A 27,667-nucleotide genomic window follows, 5' to 3' on the forward strand; every position below is an offset into this window, starting at 1 on the left:
GTTTTAATGTGATTGGAACAAAATGGGTTTTCAAAAACAAACTAGGTGAAGATGGTTCAATTGTTCGAAACAAAGCCAAACTGGTTGCACAGGGTTTCACCCAAGTTGAGGGCTTGGATCTTGAAGAAACTTTTGCACCAGTTGCTAGATTAGAAGCTATTCGAATTCTTTTGGCTTTTGCTGCTTCAAAAGGCTTCAAGCTTTTTCAAATGGATGTGAAAAGTGCTTTTTTGAATGATGTCATTAAGGAAGAGGTCTATGTCAAACAACCTCTTGGTTTTGAAAATCCAAAATTTCCAAATCATGTGTTCAAACTTGATAAAGCTTTTTATGGTTTAAAACATGCTCCCAGAGCCTGGTATGAAAGATTGAAAACCTTTTTTTTTGCTTCAAAATGGTTTTGAAATGGGGGGCAGTTGATAAAACTCTCTTTACTCTTCATAGTGGCATTGATTTTCTTCTTGTCCAGATATATGTTGATGACATCATATTTGGTGGCTCTTCTCATGCACTTGTTGCCTAGTTTTCTGATCTGATGAGCAGGGAATTCGAAATGAGTATGATGGGAGAGTTGACTTTCTTCCTTGGACTTCAAATCAAGCAAACCAAGGAAGGAATCTTTGTACATCAGACCAAGTACTCCAAAGAGCTCTTGAAGAAGTTCGACATGGCCGACTGCAAGCCAATCGCCACTCCCATGGCAACTACTTCATCACTTGGTCCTGATGAGGACGGCGAAGAAGTTGACCAGCGCGAGTACAGAAGAATGATCGGCTCCCTCCTCTACCTGACTGCGTCAAGGCCGGATATCCACTTCTCTGTGTGCCTGTGCGTTAGGTTTCAGGCTTCTCCAAGAACATCACATCGCCAAGCAATCAAGTGCATCTTCCGCTACATCAAGTCTATACTTGAGTATGGTATTTGGTACTCCTGCTCTTTTGCCCTTTCAGTTCGAGCTTTTTTAGGTGCTGATTTTGCCGAGTGTAAGATTGATCACAAAAGTACTTCTGGCACTTGTCATTTTCTTGGCACTTCTTTGGTCTCTTGGTCCTCTCGTAAGCAGTCTTCTGTAGCTCAATCAACAGCTGAGGCTGAGTATGTGGCTACTGTTAGTTCATGTAGTCAAGTTCTTTGGATGATTTTAACTCTGAAAGATTATGGTATGTCCTTCTCAGGTGTTCCTTTGCTTTGTGATAATACAAGTGCAATCAATATTGCAAAAAATCCAGTTCAACATTCTAGGACCAAGCACATTGAGATACGGTACCACTTTCTCTGAGACAATGCTGAGAAAGGTACCATTGTGCTAGAGTTTGTTGAATCTGAAAAACAGTTGGCAGACATTTTTACAAAACCACTTGATCGCTCTCGTTTTGAGTTCTTGCGGAGTGAGTTAGGGGTGATCCACCCCTATGGCTTGATTTGAGGGGGAGTTGTTTTTCTTTTGTATGCATTTGTAACATATTGCATCATGTTTACTTTATGCATTGTATTATACACTCTTAAATTGAGCTTTGCTTGTTATCTCTTGGTCATCACTATGCTATGCATGTATCACTCTTATGCTAGTTTGATCTCTTGTCTAGCTTTCATTTGCTTAGGTAGCTTGTGTGATCATGTTATGCTATTCAAGCTTGTTGAAACCTGTTTAAATTGACTATTCATTTGAACTTAATCAATGTGCAATGCTTGCTCTAGAAGTTTGTTCAAGTTGAAGTATCCATCTCATACTCATGCCATGTTTACATTCTTTTTGCAATAATTGTCAGTACATGCTTTTGAATGCTCATGCTTGTTCGTCCATACTTTTTATCAATCATGCTTTAGAAGCTTTATCTCTGTTTTGTCCGGGCTACTGAGTGCGTTTACGCATGAGTAGTGCCAAAGATAGCACTGAGACAGCCTGTAATAGGAACTCTAGCTGAAAAACTTGATTGAGGTCAGACGGCAGTGTTTGGCACAACCATCACTTGCTGACTGATAAGATCAGGTGGACCATTGTGATTGCTCTATTGTCTTCAAAGCAATTAAAAAAAAAACTAAAAATAAAAGTCATGAGAAAAGATTAAAAACTCATGTTCTATGCTTTGTTATCATGTTGATACTCTATATGAACTAGGCATTAGCACATTAGCATGGGTTCATTGCTTTGATTATGTAAATCTTGCATGATTATGAGTTGATTTGCTTCCTTTTAAGCTTCTTCTAGAAATAGCTATGCACACTAAATCACTAATTCACTTGAAAGCTTTTTGCTTGCTGGCGATACTATCTTGATATTCATGACATGTTTCATACTTCTTTTGCATATGCTTAGCTAGGCTTGAGCACATGCTTGTATCTGTGTGATCCATATATACTTTGCCTTTAGATAACTCTTAAAGCTCTCAAAACACTAAAATTTGCAAGTTTCACCTCATTTTCATTTTGCATTTTTGTCTCTTTTTGATCTTGATGGTATCATTGACAAAGGGGGAGAGAAATTTGCACTTATTGAATATTAAAACTTGCTTTAGATCTTGGTGTTTCATTTGGTATCAGAGCCTGGCTAGGTTAGCATCTCTGGCCCGATGGACACAGTGTGTGAAGGCCTGATGGACCGTGGGTGCCTGCGGGGCCCGTATATCTGATGGACTGTGGGTGTAGGGCCCATATACGGTGAAGGGGCGGTGAAGGGCTGAGGGACACCAATGTATGAGTGAAGGGGGAGATTGTTGAATAGTCCCACATTGGTTGTGGAAGGGCAATTGACTTAAGATATAAGTGGGGGAGCCCTCACCTCAATGGCTAGCTTTTGGGATGGGAAATGCCCTTTACGATCCTACACAGGCACCGCAATTAATCCCGATAATTATCACTTTTGTACACCTGTTCTAAATCCTGCTATATATAATTAATCATATCAGCTCTTCAGCACACGGTCCTCTCCAACAATCATAGGTAAGTATACCACCTCTAATTAAGTGGTGAACTCATGATGAATTTTCTTCTACGCATGTTTTGCAGATCGGTAGCAATATGGGCATATGGTCTATTTATCACAACATTGTCATTCCAAGATTGCTATCTTTTACCCAACCAATGTTCTTCCAAGATTACTATCTTTTACCCAACCAGGAACAGGTTGAAAGTGATTGCCAATTGGACTGTGACAAACTAGACAAACAACTGCCACCGGTAATCTTATCAAATGCACTACTATTACAATATTAGTCTCTTATTTGGACTACTTCTGATTCAAACTTTGCCACACTGTTTGTCCATGTTCTTTTTATATCTTTTGCTGGATATTTTAATTGGTACTCAATTTAATCCAAATGGTGATCACACTTGATCTCTCACCGTATCTATTGATTATTTTGGGTGGTTGGCTGTGCCCGATTCCTAAATGGTGGCTTTATCTAAAATCTTCCAGGAGAATAGCCCAAGTGCAAATTAAGAGCGAAGCTGAGGTAAGAAATTTTTTTAATCTCTTGGTTCGTTTTGATTATGTTCATATGGAACGCCTTCCATTGTGTACATAGTTTATTACAAAATTTTGCAAGCGGCTGTATCTATTTTGTGGCAATTGATATTATTGAAGTTGATATTCTTAAGTTCTATTTTCTTGATTTGTTTGAATGCATAAAAGGCTGTGGGTGCTCCCATCTGATTCACCTTCAACTGGAAGCCATCTGACCTTAAAGGACAACTCAGAAATTTCAGATAATACAATTAGATGGTAATGAAATTATTCTCTTTGTATTGTGTTTTCAGAATCATTGTTTCAGTGAGAATCTTCGGAGTCCATTTTCCATTGGCTAACGTGCTATTCAATTTATTGTTTGTCTGTCTCAATTTTACCCTCCTGGTCTGTTTGGAGTTGACAGATTTTGTGGGCAGTGAAATCCTAAACTTTACAACTGCAGTTTGTGCATAAACAGAAAGACCACTCTGACTGATCGTGCACATAAAAATGCAACCAAGCTGTGTAGGTTATGTCAGAGCAGTAAACTGAACCCGTTGCTCCTCTTGGATGAACTTGGTGAAAATCCTATTTTTCTTCCCTTGATGAATTGCCAATGAGCTACAAGCGTAGCTGGAAGCATGGAAGGACTCAAGGAGAAAGAATATAAACTTGAACCAGGAAGCTACAAGCATAGCTCTAGGTACAAACTATGGCTTACAGACATTTTCGGATTCACGAAAATTCGTGATGTGTATGTGTCTTCTTGTTTTTAATCCTTTTCAGTAATATGTCAACATATTATATATAGTACTTTGTGATCCTAAGTAGGTTTAATTTATTTAAAGAGTAATATGTAGGATTCAATTAGTTTTGTGACATTATTCATATATATTCAGCACTGCATTTTTTTTTACTGAATATATCGCAGCAACACGCGGGGTATCATCTAGTATTAGTTACGCTGCTACGCATCAGGCGAGGCGGGAGGAGCGACGAGACGAGAACCCTAGCTAGCCGCTACCGACCATGGATTCGATCGCCGCCGGCCGCCTCCTCTGCCACTCCCTTATGTGATCTCGCGCGCAGACCAGCTCCGGCCACAACCACCGTATGTGTACTCTTTAATTTGCTACTTCCTCCGTTTAACAATGTAAGTCATTTTAGCATTTCTCATATTCATATTAATGTTAATGAATCTAAATAGATATATATGTCTAGATTCATTAGCATCAATATAAATATAGAAAATGCTCGAATGATTTACATTGTGAAATGGAGGGAGTAGGTAGGAATAGATAGCTAGGAGAAGTGTAACTGATCGATCGAGCCAGACGCCTAGTGCTGCTCCTGCAGCGATGGCGGAGGCAGCCGGGGCCAGGACTCCACAGCAACAGGAGGAATCAGCTGGGATTGAGAACGGAGGCAAGGACCAGCTGCCAGAGGATACAAGTAAGTTAATCATAAGAGTCTTCTGGCTTGCGTTCTGCATTAGAGCAAGTTTAACAGTATAGTCATCAACTAGCCCCAAATCATTTATAGCCAATGTAATAGTTAATTCATATAATAATTGCTTACTATATTATTAATGTTTGGTCCCAGCTGTCATACACACATTACGTCTTAGAGTCCGTGCTACAGCTGACTACGGATCTGTAGCTTGCTACTCTTCTCTCTCTTCCTTCATCTCTTTAAAATATATTTATAACTGACTTATAGCCTTATATTATACCTGCTCTTAGAGCAGGTACAATAGCAGACTATTAGCCAGTTACAAACATATTTTAATAGGATAAAAGATGAAAGAGAAGAGCAGCGGGCTACAGATTTGTAGCTAGCTACAACACGGACTCTAAGACGCAATATGTGTATGACAGGTGGGACTATATATTAATAGTATAGTAAGCAACTATTGTATAAATTAGCTATTAGATCGGCTCTAGATGAATTAGAGCCAGTAGGGGCCTATTCTATGGGCAGTGTTTGGCTAATGGGATGGGGAAAATGATTTCCCACCCATCAAAAAGTATCTTTAAATCCTAACCATTCATTCACTCTCTTTCATTTAATTCTAACCCTTCATTCATTTCCCAATCCCAATTTCACTCCCCATTTTCCATTATCCAAACAAACCCTTAAACTTACTCTTATGTGGATCGACCGCTTCGGGAAGCTGTCATTTGTGTGGGCCAGTGGGCCACTGTTGTGCTGCTTGGTGGATTCTCTAACCAGATAAAGCCCGAGGACTTTTGGATCGTCAGCATCATCGTGCTTATGCGAGCAATAAGGTGCGTATAATTAAATAGGACATCCCTACAAAGTATAAATTAATTAAACAGCTAATTAGGCTTCTTCCCCGCCCCCAATCAATTGGTCATGTCGTCGTCGGCCTGCGCCCTATAAGGACAAGTAAGAAGATAAGGTTGAGGGAGAGAATGAGAGATTTTTTTTCATTCTACCCTACACAATTGTCTCATTACCTCCCACGTGCGATTTTTCCTCTCTCCCTCCCACGTGCTCTTTTTTAATGTTTAGTCCCGGTTAGTATAAACAACCAACACTAAAATACTGATATTTAATTAGTCTCGGTTTTGACACTAACCAGGACTAAAGATAATATGGTGTCTGCCACGGGCTGATAATGAATAAACCGTGACTAAAAATGATTTTTTAAGAAAAAATCACCTAGTTCCATTAAAGTTTTAAACCAAGAAAAAAAAGATTGTTTGGACTAATGTGGTTTTTGGCCAACCCAGTAAATAGTAGGCTAAGCCTCCACTGGCTTGCACGCTAGCAAGAGGCCAAGAGCAACCACACCCACTAACCCACTTAGGCTGAACCACTTGGGCGTGAGTAGGCTGATGCGGCAAGCTACTGTACTCCGGGCGGCGCCATCACAGCCACTTATTAGTTATATATATATATATATATGCTGCTAGTGAGGACGGGACGAGCGACGAGACGAACGAGAGCCCTCTAGCTAGCTAGCCGCTGCCGACCATGGATTCGATCGCCGGCGCCTCCTCCGCCACTCCGGCCCGCAACCACCGTGTGCGTACTCTTTAATTCGCTAGGTAGGCGTACATAGCTAGGGGAAGTGTGTAACTGATTGATCGAGCCAGTCGCCCAGTGCGCTGCTCCTGCAGCTAGGATGGCGGAGACAGCCGGGACGAGGACTCCGCAGCAGGAGGAAGCAGCTGTGATCGAGAACGGAGGCATGGACCAGCTGCCAGAAGATACAAGTAAGTTAAACATAACAGTCCTCTGGCTTGCAAAGTAATTAAGTAGAGACATTTGACGTAGAGGCATTGCCACCAAAAAATGATATGTAGGGGCATTTGAGCCTGATCCAAATGATGAAAGGCTGCCGGAAGATAAGCTCAACACCTTGGCCGTACGCATGGCGTTCTTCTACAGGGTGATGAACGGTTGTGGTGCACTGGCTTTCGCATGGGCCACGGTGGTGTTGCTAGGTGGATACGCTACCCTCATCAAACAGAAGGATTTCTGGTTTGTGACCATCATCGTTTTCATGGAAGCAACCTGGTATGTATGTACATGTATATATGCAGATTAATTATAAGCTCAAGCAATATTCGCTACTCTACAAAGTACATATAAGGTATAAGAATTTGATTTATACCTAAACGTAGCAACAAAACAACTCAAACTCAACTTTATTTCACAATTCATTATTACATACCTAACTAATTATATGACCTCCCCCACACTTCCTAGGGCCCAAATCCCCCACCCAGTTAAAGGCTAGTCAAAGCCCCCTCCCGCCGGTCAAACCCGAGACTCCCTCCCCTACCCATCACTTTGCTGTTCATGTCTCGCAGGAATTCCGTAGTAACATAATGGTCGTTTTGTAGTAACAGGACAACTTTCTCGCAATAACAACATCGAAAAGTAATCATGACGGATCTAGTTTTGTTAAGCACTTTTTTATGAACATCATGGTATAGACAGATTAGAAAAATACTATAACGTGAGAGATATTGCTCTCTAAAGATTGAGATTTACTTTTTTTTAATTCTTGTCTTGCTAGAACGGCGTAGTAACGCGATAGTCAATGTGCAGTAACACGACTACTTTCCGCAGTAACAACGTTATAAAATAGTCATGATGGATCTAGTTTCGTTAAGTATTTTTTTTATCAGGATCATTGTGTAGTAACAGGACTATTGTCTCGCAGTAACGTCGTTTTAAAGCATTATGGGGAAAATGGTTCTAAAAATAATATGCGATGTGAGAGATATTATTGTTTAATGATTAGAATTCTAAAAGTTTACTTGTACTAAGGTTGCTACTATGTATCTTTGTATGGATAAAGAGAAGTACTTTTTAGCACTTGTATTTTGCACAAGATTAAGATTTAAAAATTTAGCTATGCACAAGCAGTGGTACTGTAGTAGTACCGTTATTACCCTATGTTCTCTGTTAATGCAATTTCATCATGATGTTACTGCAAAACATACAGTAACGACCTATAAATTTCGCAGTAACGACCTATACATTTCCCAGTAACGTTTCGTGTTACTGCACTTCTGCAATAATGTTACTACTAAATCATAGTAACAAGGTATGATACCTACAGCAACATAACGAGTTTGTGTTCAAAAAATTTGAACAGATATATAAAGAAAGCAAACAAATGATCTCAAATCACATAGTGTCATAGGGGTGAAATGGTTAGGAGAGTTTGTTATGAACCATGAGATCATGGGTTCTAGTCTTGAATTCATCAATTTATTTTAAAATTTTCTATAAAATAGAAAGATCATGGGTTCTAGTCTTGAATTCATCAATTTATTTTAAATTTTTCTATAAAATAGAAGGAAAAATTGGTAGATGGGAGGGAAAAGAAAGCGAACAAAAAAAAAAGAGGGGCGATGGAGAGAGAGATCAGAGGAGGGAGGAGGAGGGGGGCGATGGAGAGAGAGATCGGGGAGGAGGAGGTCAAGGGGGGCGGTGGTGGAGAGAGAGATCGGGGAGGAGGAGGGGGGATCGGGAGGGAGAGGGAGGCGGGGCCGTGACCGGGAGGGAGGGCAGGATGGTCTTGGTAGTTGGGCTAGGAAGGAGGGGGGTGGTGTAGAATAGTTATTCTAAGGGGGAGGTGTAGAATAGAGCTTATATATATATATACTAGAAAAAATACTCGTGCGTTGCAACGGGTGAAGTTTATTTTAATCTTATTATTGTTTTATGGCTTAGTTAAGGTGAAATTGCTTGGATATATATTTTCTAGGAAATCATGAGCTGCAATTAGGAGTCCGGTCATCTTAAATTAGCATGCGACTTTTTTTTAAAGAGATTTCTTATACGACTCTTTCCGTATTTCCAAAATTGAACTAACTTAAAACATGACTCAAATACGAATATGTATTTTCCAAAAACGAACGAACTTAAAAACCGACTCATACACACATGACGTACCAAAGTACCGGCAAAATCATCTTCAATATATATGTATATATATATATATATATATATATATAGTGAATCTATTCTACACCCCTCCCCTAGAATAACTATTCTACTCCCCCCTCCCATGGGCCAAACCCACCTCCCCCACCCTCCCCAGGGCCCAAAACCCCCCTCCCACCTCGGTCAAAGCGTCCTCCCGCCGGTTAAACCCGCCCACCACTCCCTCCCTTGCCCACCACTTTGCTGCTCTCGTCTTGCAGGAATCGTGCAGTAACAGGACGGTCATCGTGCAGTAACAAGACCACATTATCACAGTAACAACGTCAAAAAGTAGCCATGATGGATCTTGTTTCGTTAAGTGTTTTTTTTATGAACTTCATGGTGCAAATGGATTGGAAATACAAGATATGATGTGAGAGATATTGCTCTCTAAAGATTGAGATTTACCTCTTTTTTAGTCCTCGTCTCACTGGAACAACGTAGTAACACGATGGCCAATATGTAGTAACACCTCTGCTTTTCGCAGTAACAAGGTTAAAAAATAGTTATGATGGTTCTAGTTTCGTTAAGCACTTTTTTTTACGAACGCCATGATGCAAATGGGTTAGAAAAATAAGACATGACGTGTACGTTAGTACTCTCTAAAGATTGAGATTTAAAATACTCTAGATCTAAAAAAATTACTACTATAGGGCCACTGTTACTATGCATGTTCTCTGTTACTGCCAATTTCATCATATTGTTACTGCCAAAAGTGTAGTAACAACCTATAAAGTTTACAGTAATAACTTATACATTTTTACAGTAACATATGATGTTACTATCCTTCTAGGATAATGTTACTACCGAATCATAGTAACAAGGTATGATTGTTATAGGTACATAACTGATTTGTTCACAAATCATTATATGGTGATTTGGTTAGAACTGCTTGTCATGAATCATGAGAACATAGGTTCAAGTCTTGAAATCACCAATTTATTTTTAATTTTTCTAAAAAAGAGAGAAGAAGGAGGGAGAGAAAAAAAAAGGTGAGGGCGGAAGGGGAGGGAGAGGGGGCGTGACGGGAGGGAGAGAGGAGCGATGGAGGGAGAGGGGGCGCTAGCGATGGAGGGAGAGGGGGCGCTGAGGGAGAGGGGGCGGTGGGGGAGAGGGGGCGTTGGGGGAGAGAGGAGCGATGGGAGGGGAGGAGGTGGGGACGGATGGGAGGTGGGAGGGGGGTGTAGAATAGTTATTCTAAGGGAGGGGTGTATAATAGAGCTATATATTGAAATCAGTCAAAGGTCAGTCAAAGCACCCCCACGTCGGTCAAAGCCCGGTCAAACTGCCTACCAACTCCCCCCACCCCCCACCTCTTCTCAGCTCTCGTCTTGCGGAACAGTGTAGTAACGCGACAGCCATCGTGCAGTAACGCTGTGTCTTACATGCAGTAACAACATTCAAATTTAGTTGAAATATAGTCATGACGAATCTACTTTTGATAAACACTTTTTTTCTAACATCATGGTGCAAACGGTTTTAAAAAATCATAGATCACATGAGAGATATTGTTATTCGAAGCTTGGGTTTTTTTGATCTTAACTCTCCACAAGTAGTAATACTATAGCATTACTACTTGTTACTACTATCTATTATGCGTTACTACAATCCCATCGCGACGTTACTGTAAGTGTGCAGTAAAGACCATAAGTTTTGTAGTAACAATGCGTCTTACTGCAATTTATGAATAGTGTTACTACATAAACATGTGGTAACGTGTACCTACTATATAGTAACACTTCCACTTTGTGCAGTAACAAGTATATTTAGCATGTGAGACTTTTAACCCATATTTTTCTTTTGATTTCTGGTTTACTACAATTTCACCACGATATTACTACCAAAGGTGCAGTAATGTTCTATATGTTCTATAGTAACAAAGTGTTTTACTGTAGTTCTTGGATAGTGTTACTGCATAAACATGCGGTAATGTGTAACTGTCAGGTGGTAACGTGTATATGTCGTGCAGTAACACTTTTACTTTTGTGCAGTAACAAGTATATGGTTAGCATCTGAGACTTTGAACCTATATATTTTTATTTCAATTCCTGATTTCCTGCAATTCACCACAATATTACTGTCAAAAGTGCCGTAACGTCATATACATGCATGCAGTAACACTATATTGGAGGGAGGAGACCGGTTTTTTTGAGAAGAGGGAGGAAGAACGATTTCTTGAGGAGGGGAATACGTAGATGCATTTTGAAGTTTAAACCTCCACATGCAGTAACACTATAGTATCATTGTGAAAACGGTTTTAAAAAATAATACATATCTTGTGAGATATTGCTTTTCAAAAATTGGCATTTTGAACTTTAATCCTCCACATGCAGTAACAGAATGTGTAACTTGCATTAACAAGGGCCTTTACATACAGTAACATGGTTTTACCAAATGTATAAAATTATTCAAAACACTCCTTCATCAATCAGACCTCGCTCAAAGCCACCAACAGACTTTACCTATAGCCCACCTATTCGATCTTCATCTCGTAAAAATGACATAGTAAAACTACAATTATCATACAGTAACATAGCTACTTGGAAGTGGTAACATGCACCTATCATGTAGTAACACTTCTACTTTTGTGCAGTAACAAGTATATGGTTAGTATGTTAGGCTTTAACCCAGTAATACTAGTCACTTGGCTGTAATAACAACCTATATATTTTGTAGTAACCAGACACGTATCGTTACTACATGTTCTGTGCCACATACTACATGGATTTAGCACGTATGAGAAGATACATTTTTACTAAGAAAACTCTATCACAACTGAGAAACAACCTACTGGTTAGTGTCATGTGGTAATTTGAGTTGAAGGTCTTGAGTTCTATTCCCATTGAAGGCAAAATTTTCCTTTATTTTTTTCTCTCTCAAAAAAGGGGAGGAGTGGAGGGGGGATCGGGAGAAAAAAGGGGAGAGGGGGAGGAGCGCTCGGTTGGGGAGAAAAAAGGGGAGAGGGGGAGGAGCGCTCGGATGGGGGAGGAGGGACCGCGAGGTGGGAGGGAGAGGCGCGTGGGGTGGGATAATCTGGATGGGAGGGGGGTATAGAATGTATAGAATAAGTATTCTATACCCCGGGTGTAGAATAGTCTTACCCTATATACACACATACACTCACACACACACACACACACACACATCCCCTCCCTCCCAAGGGCCACACCCACCTCCCCCTCCTTTCCATGGCCCAAAACCCACCTCCCACCTCAGTCAAAGGCTGGTCAAAGCCCCCTCCCACCGGTCAAAGCTTAGTAAAACCCGCCTACTAACTCTCCTCACCACCCACCTCTTTTTATCTCTTGTCTCACGAAACTGTGCAGTAACACAATGACCACTCTGCAGTAACATTGTGTCTTACGTGCAATAACGGTGTTCAAATATAGTTCAAATATAGTCATAGTGGATCTACTTTGATAAGCACTTTTTTCTAGCATCATGGTGCAAATGGTTTTAAAAAAATAATACATCATTGAGAGATATTGTTCTTCAAAGCTTGACTTATTTTGGAATTTGTCTCACCACAAGTAGTAATACTGTTACCACCTGTTTGTTGTACGTTACTACAATCACATCGTGACGTTACCGTAAGAGTGCAGTAAATACTATAAGTTTTGCAGTAAGAACATGTCTTGCTGCAATTCTTGGATAATGTTACTGCATAAACATGTGGTAATGTGTAAGTCATACAATAACACTTCCATTTTTTGTGCAGTAATTCAGTTCTCGTCTCGTATGAACGGTGTAGTAACACGATTGCTTTCCATAGTAATGACGTTAAAAAACAGTCATGATGGATCTAGTTTCGTTAAGCACCTTTTTTGAATAATATGGTGCAAACGGATTAGAAAAACAAGATACGATGTGAGAGATATTGTTCTCTAAAGATAGAGACTTTGCTCTTTTCTGTTCTCGTCTCGTAGGAGCAGTGTAGTAACATGACGATTAATGTGCAGTAACATGATTGATTTCTGCAGTAACGAAGTAAAAAAAATAATCAAGATGAATCTAGTTTTGTTAAACACCTTTTTATGAACATTATGGTGCAAACGGATTAGAAAACAAGATATGATTTGAGATATATTGTTCTCTAGAGATTGAGAATTAAAGGTTTTAGCTCTACACAAGCAGTACTACCATTGTTTCTGTTACACGTTCTCTGTTACTGCAATTTTCATCATGATGTTACTGTCGAAAGTGCAGTAATAGACTATAAGTTTTGCAGTAACGTATCATGTTACTGCACTTTTACGATAACATTACTACCGAATAATAGTAACATGGTATTATTCCTACAGTAACATAATTGATTTGTTCTCATAAAATTTGAATACACATACAAAGCAAGCTAACAATAATCTCGATCCACATAGTGTGATAAGGTGAATTGGTTCTCATGAACCATGAGATCATATGTTCAAATCTTGAATTCACCAAATTATTTTTGATTTTTCTAGAAAAAAGAAACAAGAGGATTTAGGGATAAATAAAAACAAAAAAAAAAGAAAAAAAATGCGCCCGAGATGGAGAGATCGAGAGGAGAGGGAGGGCTACGGGGGAGAGAGGGTGCCAGGAGAGGGAGGGAGCGAAACAGATGGCGCCGGGAGAGGGAGGGGAGGGAGCGAAAAATGGAGGGGAGGAGGGAGAGGCGCCGGGAGTAGGAGGGGAGGGAGAGGTAAGAGAAGGGAGCGAAAAAGGAGGAGGGGAGGAGGGAGAGGCACCGGGAGTGTGAGGGGGGAGGAGGGCACAAAGAGAAGGGAGGGGAGAGGCGTGCGGGAGAGCGGCGGGGGCGGGGCGGGGGGGGGGGGGGGGGAATTGTAATATATATAGACACATACACGACAATTAATATTATAGAGTAGAACAAAAAAGGGGTTATCTAAAAAATGTCTCAAGTTTTTTAAGTGGAAAACTTTCAAATATAACTATAGTATAATTGGAGGATAACTATATTTTAACTATATTGTAACTACCCTGTAATTGTGTTGTAATTTATATGCAATTATTGTGTAACACATAGAAAAGCTTGCTTAGCCAGTTGGTTAGATGCACATGCTTGTGTACGTGAGGTCGCAATGACGGGCCTTGCCTCAATAGCGTGGCGTTAGAATTTCATCAACTTTTTGCACAAATCTCAACATTGATCTAAGGGTTCACAAAACGCGGCGTATTTTATAGCAATTCCGAAAAACATATAGGCGTATTTTATAGCAATTCCACAAAACAAATATAGGCGTATCACATTTTGAAAAGGTTAAACTTCGTACTCCATCTAGCATAGTAGCACTAATTTTTCCAGATGGGCCAAAACAGATTTTCAAGTGTGAACTGGAGACCCATCTGCACAATCCGATTTTCATGTGCGGGCGCTTAAGCCGGCCATCTGCGAAATAAAAAATCGCAAAAAAGTACAGAAACCCAAACCCTAGATCCGTGTGGTGGGAGGGCAGCCGCCACCAGATCCGCACGAGTACAGCCACCGCCACCAGATCCGTGTGGGGGTTGGCCGCTGCCTGCCTGAGCCCTCCACCGCTGGAGAGGGCCACCGTGCATGGGGGAGCGCGGGAGGGGGAAGGGTCGAGGAGGCCGCCGCGTGCCGTCACTATCACCCACACTTGACTCTGCCGCCGGATCCGCCATCGGGTGGGAGAAGAGGGGAGAGGAGGAGGCCGGGAGAGCAGGAGGAGCGAGGGAGAGGAGTGGGCTGGGAGAGGAGAGGAGTGGGTGGGAGAGAGAGAGCAGGGGAGTATAAAAAAGTTGGAAGAGTGGGACAGGGGGATTTTGGTATGCAGGTCACTTAAGAGGCCCGCTTGCGAAAATACGCTTATTTTTGCATGCAGGCCTTTCAAGAAGCCCACCTGCAAAAATAGATTTTTGAGTTCGGGCCTTTTAAGGAGCCGTATGCGAAAATAGAGGTCGATTTTTGCAGAAGCGGGTACTTATGATCCGCCTAAAATTTATTGGGGTATTAGTACAGTAAAATCATTTTTGTAGTAATGTAGTGAACACTATTCCTTGAACCAAACATCTGAAAGATTGAGTTTTATAATTTATTACTAAATTTTATATTGAATACCATATGTATGGAAAAGCAAATGTGAACCAAGGTTCCTTTGCACCTAAAATCTAGGATGTTGGTGTGTTCCAAGATGTGTGCTACTTAAATGCTCCTCACCATGCATTTGTGAATGCTTATAGTGAAAAAGCACATGGGTGGTACATAATATCACTGTGCCTCCTGTCCTCATTTTTGCAGCCTTCCTACTTTTCCCCTTAGCAAGATTCTAGTACTCTTTCATACTAAACAAACAACCAACATTATTTTCTTTTCTTAGTGTTGTTATGGTTTCTCCATCTAACGGTGTGCAACTGCGCATGGTACATTTTTCATACGAACATTGCTAGTTTGTCACTGATCGCTAACTAAAAATTTCTATAAAGCACAAAATCAAAATGTTTCCATATTATTTTACAAATAAGCTGGCCTGTCCACATCAAGAGATAGCAGCTCTCGTTCCATTACATGTCCATCTCGTTGTAGAGTGGCTCCGGCTTTGCAATAACACACAGTTGACGCGAAAAACACATACTAGCCTTGGAGATCTGCTTAGCTCCAGTGCAGGTCCAAATATGATGAGATGCGGGCGTGCCAGTCAGTTTGATCCTACAACTAACAAGATATGCAAATAGTAGATCAAATAGCTGATCGGCTGACAAGCCGATAGATTAATTCCAGCCGATGCCGATACCAGCCGATAGCGATAGGGTTTTCAGCTATCGGCTATGTGTTTGATGTAGAGTCTGACACTATATGTAAATAATGATAGAAAGACAATCGGCTGATGAAGATAAATAACAATATGATCCAATAGAAACCAATCGACTAACAATGATATGATAGATAAGCATCGATCCGAAGGTTAAAGCATACATCGGCTGGAGGTCCGATGTCATAAAATCCACAAGATTAGATAAACAGTAAAATCTTTGTTGTGTCGGCTAAATCCAATATGTATGCAATCCTTGTAAGCCGATGCGACGTCCAGATAACTCATCGGCTGAAACTCCGATGAAACCATTATTGGTAGTCAAGAAGCTGGCTAAGGATTATGGTTCTAAGCACGAGTTAGTAAATCAAACTTAACTGATGCAGCACTAAGTATGAAAAGAAACATAATATCTAGACAATCAAGCCCCTGACTGATTTTTAGGGTGGTAGATGCCTTGGCTAATTTAATCTAGTAAAAAAATTTAGCCGATACCAGCAGAAACCCTAAAGCGAGAGACAACCGATAGAGCTAAATTGAGATACCAAGACTAGATTAACTAAGACATATGATAAATAGGCAGGCAAATATATCATCCAAACCAGAGCAATCCAAGAGGTCGAATATACTGATGCAGCCTTGAACGACACCGACATAGACGATACAATTGCCTAGGCCGGCGGAACGTAGGACTTACCCTTCCGCCGGAGATTGAACTGAACCGATGCAGCCCCGCGTCAGGTGCCAACTTCTGCCGTGATAAGTAAAAACCTAGGTAAAGAGGGTGGCGATGCATCAAGAGTGGTTGTATTGATCTAGAGATTGTTTACAATGACCCCGGGTGTACATATTTATACCCATGGGGAGATACTAGTCCTTGCAGGATAAGAAAGAAACTTCCCTAAATATAAAGGAAAACATAAAGTCCTTATAGGACACTAAACATACTTTCCTAAAGGTAAAAGGAAACTAACAAACTATTCCTAATTAATAGATAACTTGCCATGCCGCATCCTCCTTGAACTCGGTCACTTCTGGATAAGCTTCCTTTAAGAGATTAAATTCCTTAACCGAATATAGCAGGAATCCGACTATTGGCAATGTGATAATTCTCTTAGGGGCTTACCAAATTTCACTGTTAACACACACCATGTCATGTTGCTCAGGTTGAACACTTTGAGCTTGCTTGTCCTTTGTTGGGGCTGAACCAAAACACTTCCAATGTGCAAACTACAATTCACCAACTGGCTAACATATTTCACAAAATCAACCCCTCAAACTGACAGTTTACTAACTGCTGCACAATCTGTAATTTCAGTAACTCGAGCTGACAAACCACCACTCAAATCCGGTGCTCTACTCAAGCAATCCTCAACCAAACTGACAGATTGAAGTGCTCAAAGTGAGGAACAAACTCACCAAGTTGGGTGCCAATCCAACCACATCTGAGCCTCCAATCGCTGACTTGATTTAGATCGGGCAAGAGCCCCCAAGCTGAACAAGCTGCACTTCTTCTCCACTCTCCTCTCCCTCTCTTGTGTTTGCTGGTTGTTTCTTCACATCAAAGGCTGCTGCTCTCTCCTCCTCCAATGGAGGCTAGCGTTTTTCTTCCCACCACAAAAGGATGAGGCAATCTCAACCATTGATCAGGGCATGAATCAATGGCTCACAATTGTTGGACATCTTGGGCTGCAATGGACTGAGAACAAAAGGTCCATGTGGAGGGAATTTAGCCCAACAAACTCCCCCTCCCGACATCATGGAACACCTCACTGCCTTCCAGCAGTCGTGCTAGCGAGGTGGCAGCAAACATTGAGCTTCTCCTTTGTTATCACCTTGGTCAACATTTCAGCTCCATTGTAATCGGTGTAGACTTTCTCAAGCTGCATTTGCTTAGAACTCAACACATCACGAATCCAATGATAATGCACATCAATGTGCTTTGACCTTGAGTGGAAACTTGCATTCTTACTCAAGTGGATAGCACTTTGGTTGTCGCAAAGTAGCACATATTTCTCTTGATCAAACCCAAGTTCACTAACCAACTTTTTTAGCCATAATAGCTCTTTGCTTGCCTTTGTCGCTACGATGAACTTAGCTTCAGTTGTGGACAATGCAACAAACTTTTGCAACTTGCTTTGCCATGACACCGCTCCCCCTGCAAAGGTGATCAAATACCCTAAAGTAGACTTCCTACTATCAACATCCCCGGCCATGTCTGCATCTGTGTACGCAACCAACATAGGCTCACTACCACCAAAACAAAGTTTCATGTTAGTGCTGCCCCGGAGGTATCGCGAAATCCACTTCACGGCTTCCCAATGTGTTTTTTCTAGATTTGACATAAACCTGCTCACAATACTGACCGCATGGGCAATGTTGCAGTCAATGTCTGGCCTTGTACACACCATAGCATACATCAAACTTCCAACTGCTGAGGCATATGGAATATTTTGCATTTCCCTCTTCATCTCATCAGTAGAAGGACTTTGCCTAGTGCTCAACTTGAAATGAGCTGCAAGTGGACAACCCACACTCTTTGCATTATCCATTTTGAACTTGCAAAGTACTTTCTCAATGTACTTCTCTTGAGATAAGTACAACTTGTTGGATTTTCTGTCCCTTTCAATTCTCATCCCGAGTATATGCTTAGCTAGCCCCAAATCCTTCATTGCAAAGGAGTTGCTCAACTCTTTCTTTAGCTTAGCAACCCTGGACACATTCTTGCCAAAAATGAAGATATCATCAACATAGAGCAACAAGATGATAAAATCATCACCTGAGAACCTCTACATGAACACATAATATTCTGAGCTACTTCTCATGTAGCCTTGCTCCCCCATAACTGATTCAAATTTCAAATACCATTGTCTTGGTGCTTGTTTCAGGTCATAGAGACTCTTTTCAGTTTGCACACATAGTCTTCATTGCCTTTAACAAGAAACCCCTCAGGCTGCTCTATGTATATCTCTTCCTCCAATCACCATGAAGGAAGACTGTCTTCACATTCATTTGCTCAACTTCTAGATTGAGACTTGCTGTCAAGCCAAGAATCACTCTAATTGATGTCATCTTCACAACCAGTGAAAAGATCTCATCAAAATCAACATCTTTCTTTCGGTTGAATTCTTTCACTACCAACCTGGCCTTGTACCTTGGATGTGGTGTGAGCTCTTCATGCTTGATTCAATAGACCCACTTGTTCTTCAAAGCTTTCTTGCCCTTTGGCAACTTTACCAACTCATATGTACTATTCTTACGCAAGGAATCCATCTCCTCTTGCATTGCTTTCTTCCACTCCTTCTTATGCTCATCTTCCATTGCATCTGCAAAACACTCAGGTTCTGAACTATCAGATATTAACACTACATACTCATCTGAAGGATACCTGGTGGAAGGAACTCGATCTCTGCTAGATCTTTTGAGTGAAACTATTGGTGGAACTTCTATTACTAGTGGCTGCTGATCTGTATCACTGTTTTCAGCATCAACATCTTGCTCTTGGGGAGTATTCACATCACCTGTACCATGCACATCACCATGGGCATCATCTACGGCATTTTCTTCAGCCTCTTGTGGAGCTGCAACTGTAGGAAGTGGATCTAAATCAACTTGACATTGTCGCTGAGGTCTCTTCTTTGTCTTCACAATATCCTCAATTGTTTGGTTTTCAACAAAGACAACATCTCTGCTTCTCAATACCTTCTTTGCTACTAGATCAAACAGCTTGTAGCCGAACTCATCCAAACCATAGCCAAGAAAGAACACTGTCTTGTCTTTGGATCAACCTTAGACTTTTCATCTTGAGGGATATAAACAAAGGCTTTGCACCCAAACACCTTCAGGTGGTCATTTGAGATATCTTTGTTGCACCACACCTTGTGAGGAACATCTCCCTGCAAAGGAACACTTGGTGAGAGATGAATAAGATAAACTACAGTCATCAAAGCCTCACCCCAATAATATTTGGCAACTTTGCATGTGACAGCAAACATCTAACTCTCTCACAATTGTCATGTTCATCGTCTCAGCAACTCCATTCTACTGTGGTGACTTAGGAGGGGTGAATTGATGCCTAATTCCTTGCTCCTTGCAATAAGCATCAAATGGCCCTATATACTCTCCTCCATTATCAGTGCGAAGGCACTTGATCTTTCTCTCAGTTTCTCTCTCAACTGACACTTGATATTGTTTGAACACAGCTAGCACTTGATATTTGGACTTCATGACATAAGCCCAAACTTTTCTTCAAAAGTCATCAATGAATGTGACAAAGTACTCAGTCCCACCAGTTGACTTTGTTGTCATCTTGCACACATCAGAGTGCACCAAATCAAGCACTTCTGGCTTCTTGTGAGGAGGTAGACTCTTGAAAGCAACCCTATGTTGCTTCGCTGCTAGGCAATCTGAACACTTGTTCAAATGGACACTTTTCATCCCTTTCAGGAGATCTTTCTTCACTGGCTCTGTCATTTCCTTCTCACTCATGTGCCCAAGTCTCGTGTGCCATAGAACACAAGAGTCCTCTTTCTCTATTGCATTCACACAAACACTAGAAAGCTTGGCCGAAACATGAAACAACAGTGAAACCGTTTCACCTCTTGCAACTACCATGTTACCTTTTGTGAGCTTATACTTATCATCATCAAATGTGCTAGCATACTTCTCTTTGCAAAGCAAAGGAATTGAAATTATGTTGAGCCGAAGTGTTTCAACATGTCTCACTGACTTGAGCACAAGCCTAGTACCGTTTGCAGTCTCCAAATGCACATCTCCCTTTCCAACAAAAGCTGCCTTGTTATTGTTGCCCATCTTCACAATAGCAAAATCACCTGATGTATAGTTTGTGAAGTACTCTCTATGGGATGTAGCAAGAATGGTAGCACCGCTATCCGGTATCCAAATCTTCTCATCATCATCAACATGGTTGATGGCTTCCTCTTTAGAAATGACTGTGACTCTCTCTCCTCAATAGTGGAACCTGTGCAATGTTCTATCAAGACAAGCATCTCCTCAACTGCAGAAGTAATGCGATCAACATCACTGTCACTGTCACTGCCTTGATTGTGAGCTTGCTTCTTTTTCTTTTTATTATCTCGCTTCAACTTGCAGCATTGCCACTTCAAGTGGCCCTTGTCATGGCAGTAGTGGCACTCATAATCAACATACATGCCCCATGATTTGTTTCTAATAGAGGCTACACCTTTCTTTGAACCTCGGCTTTTGCTTCTCCCTCTTGACTCAGGGAATAACATCTCTGACTGTGAGGAAGAGCCCTCTCCTTCAGCAATTTTTTTTGGAGTCCTCATTCAGAACTTTTGACTTCACATAATTCCAAGTGACTGTCCCATTAGGTGCTGAATTACATGTTGTGACCTTAAAAGTCTCCCAAGTGTCTGGTAATGAGCCTAGTGTTGACGGTCGTTAGCGATCAGTTTCGACCGTCAATACTGCCAAAATAGAGGAGAACTAGTTATGCTTGCAATACAAATTTGTGTTAGAATAATAATATTCCACTAGTGTTTGGTTTACTAACCTTTTGTAGAGAATAACCATAAAGTGTAGGAGAATCGACATCAAATCAGATGATAAATCAATCGGACGATGTCGATAATCAGACTTATGTATGAATGGGCCAAGAACTTAGAATTGACACAATGAATTGGGCCAAAATTCACAAGTCTGAAGTGAGCAATAGAAGAGGAGGCCGCCAGTCGAAATTGGGTTAGATTGGACCGTCCCCTGGTTTGGCCGAACCCCCTGGTAGATGCAGGGTTTTGATGGATGGCTGGGATTGATCCCCAATGACGGTTGGAGGGTATTACCGATCTTTCCACCCGTCATAACCGTCATTACCTGCCTATAAAAGGAGCTCACCTTCTCACTTCACTCACACACTCCAAGCAAAGCTCTCTCATATTCTCTCAAGTGTAGTTTTGTGTTCTTAAGCTAGTGGAATAGGAATAGAATAGAAATCAGAGTCCGGAAGCCTTCGGAAGAGTTTGGGTATGGCTGTAGTAGCTCTCCTTTCCTCTTTTTTAAGCTTTGTACTTTATTTAGAATACTCTTCTTTATACATTTATGGTATTGAAATACTTTCCGAGTATATGAATGCCAACTTTACATTATGTTCATGTTATACTGATTATACTGCTAGCTTATACGGGAGATGCATCGGTACGGGTATAATGTTTGCTTATGCAATTACTCTATGTCATGACGATGATATTAGAGTAGTATCTGGTAGTTTAGGCGTGGTGTCTAGATTACGGGATATCATTATTTGGGATTATATTCTGCGGATGAGAGGTGGGCCGCTGATGGTTTCAGCTCAGTACGGGTATTCCTCTGCGCGTGTATATAGTCCTAAGTTAATTTCCTGGGGGGGTATTCCTCTATATTTAGCCTCGGTTGTATGGTCATGACGGGTTGTCGTAAGGAACTCGACAATCAGGGGTGGCTTCTCGAAGTACTACGAGGGCATCGGAAAAGGGTATTAGCTAGTTAATCGTATAACTAGAATGTATGTATACTAGAAGTATTAGGAATAGATTGTCTTTCTATTTTCTTTCCATTTAGCTTAGATATTTTAGTATGAGAATAAGTAGCTCCATGCTTGTGTGTCACTCTACCCTTTGATTTATTTTAACCCCTACCTAGACTATGATTATTACAAGTAACATATAAAGTATTAGTATGGTTCTCTCTACTATGATCTTCCCACGGGATTAAATAAATACGATACCCTTGGAATACTCTCGGGTGAAATGCTACAATGGTATATCCGTGCGCTTGTGGATGAACTCTGTAACCATAATATACCAGGAGTATTTCTGTGCCATTGCTGGGAATTATATTTCTAGTAATGTCGTTAAGAAATACCAACACCTAGTAGTAGTAAGGCTCTCACTTCATCCTCAAATGTGATTCCCATTGAAGAAAGTTGATTTATGATGCCTTAAAATGCATTCACAAGGTCTGCAACAGGAGAACCCGCTTTGTACCTCAGGTTCATCAATTTCTTGATCAAGAACATCTTGTTGATACCTTCTTTTCAGTCATACAACTCCTCCAATTTCTGCCATAACGTTCGTGCATGTGTCTCATCAATGATATGGTTCAAAACATTGTCATTGACCCACTGTCGAATGAACCCACAAGCTTGATGATGAAGAACCCTCCACTCATCCTCTGTTTTGTCAAGGGGCATCTCAGAGGAGAACACTAGCTTGTAATACTCTTAGACATAGAGCAAATCCTCCATCTTACTCTTGCAAGATTGGTAATTTGTACCATTCAAAGATATCATTCTACTAGTATTCACTTCCATCTTTCACAAACAAGGAAAATCAGCAACTTGATATAAGCTCTGATACCACTTTGTTGGGACTGAACCAAAACACTTCCAATGTGCAAACTACAATTCACTAACCGGCAAACATATTTCACACAATCAATCTCTCAAACTGACGGTTTACTAACTGCTGTACAATTTATAATTTCAGTAACTCGGGCTGACAAACCACCACTCAAATGTAGTGCTCTACTCAATCAGTCCTCATCCAAACTGACTAGATTGAAGTGCTCAAAGTGAGGAACAAACTCACCAAGTTTGGTGCCAATCCAACCACGTTTGAGCCTCCAATCGCTGAGTTGATGAAGATCGGGCAAGAGTCCCTAAGCTGAACAAGATGCACTTCTTCTTCTCCACTCTCCTCTCCCTCTCTTGTGTTTGCTTGTTGTTTCTTCACATCGAAGGCTGCTGCTCTCTCCCCCTCCAACGGAGGCTAGGGTTTTTCTTCCCACCGCAAAAGGATGAGGCAATCTCAACCATTGATCAGTGCATGAATCAATGGCTCACAATTGTTGGACTTCTTGGGCTGCAATGGGCTGAGAACAAAATGTCCATGTGGAGGGAATTTAGCCTAACATCCTTGCCAAGCAATACCACTCGACCCTCGTCGTTGAAGTCGAACAAGACAGGGTTATGAAAAGACAGTGGAAATGGGGGCGGGTTGTTGTCCCAATGCCTTGCCACTCGCTGACGCAGACCACCATTATAGATACTCCCTCCGGTTTCATTTTACTTGACGCTTTGGACAATGACACGCTTTACAAGATATACCTTTGACCTTATTTTTCTATTATAATATATATAATAAATAAATACATGTTTACTTTTATTATAGTGTTTTGAAAGACAAATCTATACATGTTTTTATAGTTTCTTTAAACTAAATATTTTTAAAGTTATTGATGGTCAAAGTTATAAAAGTTTAACCTCAATCTTGTCCAAAACGTCAATTAATATAGAACCAGAGGGAGTATGCCATTTTCACTGTCACCTAAGTTTCATCGTCGTTGTTTGATTTTTTTCTAGTTAAATTTCTTTAAGTGTGACCAAGCTTATAGAAAAACATAGTTGTATTTTCAACACAAAACAAACATATTATCGAAATATATTCAATGTAAGATTTAATGAAACTAATGATATTTTAGATGTTGCTAATTTTTTCTATAAATTTAATCGAAGTTAGAAAAAAAGTCAAACTACTTATAATATGAAATAGAGGGAGTATTAATTTCTACAAATATAGGTTAAATCAGTAGTTCGTGCAAATCCACGAGTTGATGACAGTCTAGCATAATCACATTTAACTTGGCAGGCTTTTCAACACTTCCAAACCCGAGGACCAATTCTTCATTCGCCTTCCTGAAGCAATCATCAAGGCTGACATAATTGCTGTACTTGGGCGCGGAAGTTGGCGGAGGTATAGAAGCGACGAAGATGAAGATGAAGATGAAGATGAAGATTGTGATTGTGATTTTTATGGCTTGCTTCTTAAAGTGCTAAACGGTGTGTTCCGTACGAAAACTTTCTATATGAAAGTTCTAAAATATCATATTAATCTATTTTTCAAGTTTGTAATAATCAAAACTCAATTAATCACACGTCATTATCACCTCCTTTTTGCGTGAAACACTTAATCTTTATCTTCATCTTCATCTTCAGGAGATTCAAACACCACCTCTGACGACAACAAAAAAAAGTTTTTCGAGTTGCTTTCGGCCTTCATCAATGGTCGCTCCTGCTTAGTGATCCTATATCAGACCACCCTTGGAAATGTGCAGCGGGCTGCAGTGATCGGTACCATGGTTATCAGTTCGTTGCGCCTCAAAAAGCAAGATTATGTTGATCCAATCTATCAACAAAGTGATGACCATAAGAACATCAGGTGGTCTCTGAACATCTTCTATGGATTGGCACTGTCCCAATGCATTGTCTATTTCCTGGTTGCGATCTTCGCATTCTCGTCGAAACGGGTGCAACGAGTTGGCTTGACGTATAAGTTGGGATTTTGGGGTGTGCTATGTCTTGCTCGTTATGTTAATGAATGTTTTCAGAAATACGTCAGTGGTGATCTTCGTGGTGCGGTCAGCATGGACTTGGTTAGCTATGGCAAAGAGCTGGTAAGTTCTGACTCGATGGATGACCAGCTTGTGGGATTTCGTATTCTGGACCACCTTCTCAGAAGCGATATGTTCAAACAGAGGGTGCTGAAGAAGATTCGAGTTTCCATTGGCACAATTCAGATGGCAGTCCACATGCTAAGCTTGAAGATTGACATGGATACAGACACAAGAGGGCATGCTGCACGCGTATTGCTTGAGCTTGCGCCTGACCTCCAGGTGGAGAGCTTTCCTGGTATCCTGCCTTCAATCTCCTCGCTGCTCAGCACAAACAAAGGGGTCACCAACAGTGAAAGCTCCAGCAACACAATCACTGTCATGAAAGAGTTCAAGCTGCTTGGCGTGCAGATTCTTGAGAAGCTTGTGGATGATCAGGACAACTGCACACAAGTGAAAGATGCCAAGGATCTGATTCCAAAGATTATTGAACTCACCAGAGAAGGCAGGTTGGATTGTGAACTTGACTTTGAAATAGTTCATAGCTCACTTAAGGCCTTGCTCAAGATGGTGAGCACAACTGGTGAAACTGGGGAAGAGCTTCGGCGCCAAGTGTCTGGAAATTTGCACATCATGGAAGTCATAAAAAAGATGCTAACTGACCATACTGAAAGCCAACAAGCTGATCTGCTTGTTCAAGTAACAGGAATCCTTGCATTCTTAGCGGCGGATGACACTGCAAGAAAGGAGATCAGAAGCTCTCGCCTAATTGTTCGGATGCTCATCTCTTTCCTCGCAGGAGAAATGAATGTTGTTCAAGATCCCATCCCTAGAAAGATGATGGAAAGTTTAGCAACTGAAGTGTTAGTTTTGCTTACTACTCATTTTGAAGAAAATATTGTGCTCAGTACTGTGAGCGAAAGCAATGTTCAGGCCATACTGGCAGAAACAATGGTGGAAGACATGGAAAATATTGTTCATGTACTCTCTGATGAGTCTGCAGATCACAGGATAAGAGTAGGGAAACTCCTGCAGAATCTGAGGGCCTACCAAGGAGCAGAATACACTGAGTTGTTCAAGATAATTGATAAAGCACTGCCAAAGGTATGTTTGGGTCCAAGATTTCATACATTGAGATTGAAATTATGATATAGATGAAGTAATTATAAATTTCTTCGATGTAACCAGATCTTTGTATTCCTACTGAAATGAAAGCCGTATTACTTCTGTTTAACAAATTGCATTATTGCATAAACTTTATGGTTCTTATAAAAGCTACAATATTGTCACAGGTACTAGAGACGATCGACCTAGCAGAGTCAAAAATTGAGTCAGATTCTTCTGATGATCATTCTTCACATGTAAGAATACTATAAGTTCTCCATTTTTCCATCTTTTTCTTTTTGACGGGAAAAAACAGTAGGAGAGGCTCCTACTGTGCTTTATTAAAAGAAAATAAATACATGAAGAGCTATACAGGAAAGAGACTACAAAATAGCGTTACAACAAAGAGACAAGAATTAAATTAGGTTTTGAATCTATGATTGCCAAATTGGTTTGTCAACTTCCTTTACTCTATGCTTATGTAGAGTAAAATCCTCTTTGAAATCTGATTTCCATTTGCCAAAGTTTACTTGAACACCATTAAATATGAGATCATTTCTTCTGCTCCAGATGTTCCAACAACAGATTCCAAGGGCTTCCATAAAGAATTTTCCCATCTTTATGTAGGGATCTAGCAAAAACTTTTCTTCAGTTGTTTTAAATTGAAAGTTCACCTTTAAAAGTCCCATGGTGCTGTGGAAACGTGATGTATTTAAACTCGTGGGTGCATGTGCAGGTGCAAGAGCTAATAGATTCTGCAGAGGGCAAAGGCAAACTACTGGAGTCCTTTATTGGGCTCACCGTGCAAATTTGCACCAACGGGGGTGAAATGGTGTTCACCGATGCACTCAGGAGTGCCAATATTACAGTTGACGAGTTCGTGCTGAAGCTTAAGATGATATTAACTGTGTACAAGTCTCCAACTGCTGATTTTCCAGGGGTAAGAAGGGTTGTAATTCAGCAAATGAATTGGATGATGGAAAAGAACCCGGTGTATATTGCGGTGTTTAAGAAGCACGAAATGGACATGATACTTAAAGAAACAGCAGAGACGGCAACAAAGCTTGAAAATTTTATGTTGTTCCATTCGGGTATTGGTGCTTTTGAGCATGAAGAGTCCATTTCAAGTATTGTTAGCGAGTCACTGGGACTGATTACAGGTAGTTCTGCTTAATTAAGGAGCCAATAGTTTGGGGCAACAGCCTAATTAAAGTAAGTTTGTGGTGTGTGTGTGTGACGGTGTGTGCGGGTGAGTTAATTATCCATGTGATTCGAATATATTTAGGGTATTGTATGTTATGTTATTCTGCATTTCGAATAAATGTAAGGATTGTATGTGGTGCTAATTTCTGCAGACGTACTTTGATTGCTCGACAATTTTCTTTGTCCTCTGCTATAATCGAATCAGCAGTTGTAATGTTTTAAACTTAAAAGACAACGTTGGCACATGCAGTTTCCTTGCCAGTTCAAC

The 27,667-nt window shown here is 40.7% G+C and overlaps 1 protein-coding gene across 3 annotated transcripts; it reads left to right on the forward strand.

Annotated features, from left to right (window-relative positions):
* Nucleotides 1-6,397: 6,397 nt before the first annotated feature.
* Nucleotides 6,398-27,573, forward strand: LOC127781246 (uncharacterized). Of its 3 annotated transcripts, XM_052308187.1 has the most exons (7): nucleotides 6,398-6,496; nucleotides 6,568-6,687; nucleotides 6,778-6,991; nucleotides 24,351-24,541; nucleotides 24,698-26,196; nucleotides 26,385-26,453; nucleotides 26,933-27,573. In XM_052308187.1, exons 2-7 carry the CDS (start codon nucleotides 6,597-6,599, stop codon nucleotides 27,368-27,370), a joined length of 2,502 nt encoding a protein of 833 aa, XP_052164147.1. In that variant the 5' UTR covers nucleotides 6,398-6,496; nucleotides 6,568-6,596; the 3' UTR covers nucleotides 27,371-27,573. The 3 variants fall into 3 exon arrangements, with proteins under 3 accessions (XP_052164147.1, XP_052164139.1, XP_052164154.1); XM_052308179.1 differs by having other exon boundaries at nucleotides 6,398-6,687; XM_052308194.1 differs by having other exon boundaries at nucleotides 6,405-6,687; nucleotides 6,863-6,991.
* The last annotated feature ends 94 nt before the right edge of the window (nucleotides 27,574-27,667 follow it).

This window comes from Oryza glaberrima, chromosome 1 (assembly GCF_000147395.1).
Source record: "Oryza glaberrima chromosome 1, OglaRS2, whole genome shotgun sequence".
NCBI lineage: Eukaryota > Viridiplantae > Streptophyta > Magnoliopsida > Poales > Poaceae > Oryza > Oryza glaberrima.

Excerpts from the sequence above, each read along its gene's own strand:
- LOC127781246 (XM_052308179.1), top strand. The coding sequence starts at position 6,597 with ATGGCGGAGACAGCCGGGACGAGGACTCCGCAGCAGGAGGAAGCAGCT. Across the intron at positions 6,992-24,350 it reads GTTTTCATGGAAGCAACCTG|GCTTTTCAACACTTCCAAAC; the intron begins GTATGTATGTAC and ends TTAACTTGGCAG. Across the intron at positions 26,197-26,384 it reads TTGATAAAGCACTGCCAAAG|GTACTAGAGACGATCGACCT; the intron begins GTATGTTTGGGT and ends ATATTGTCACAG.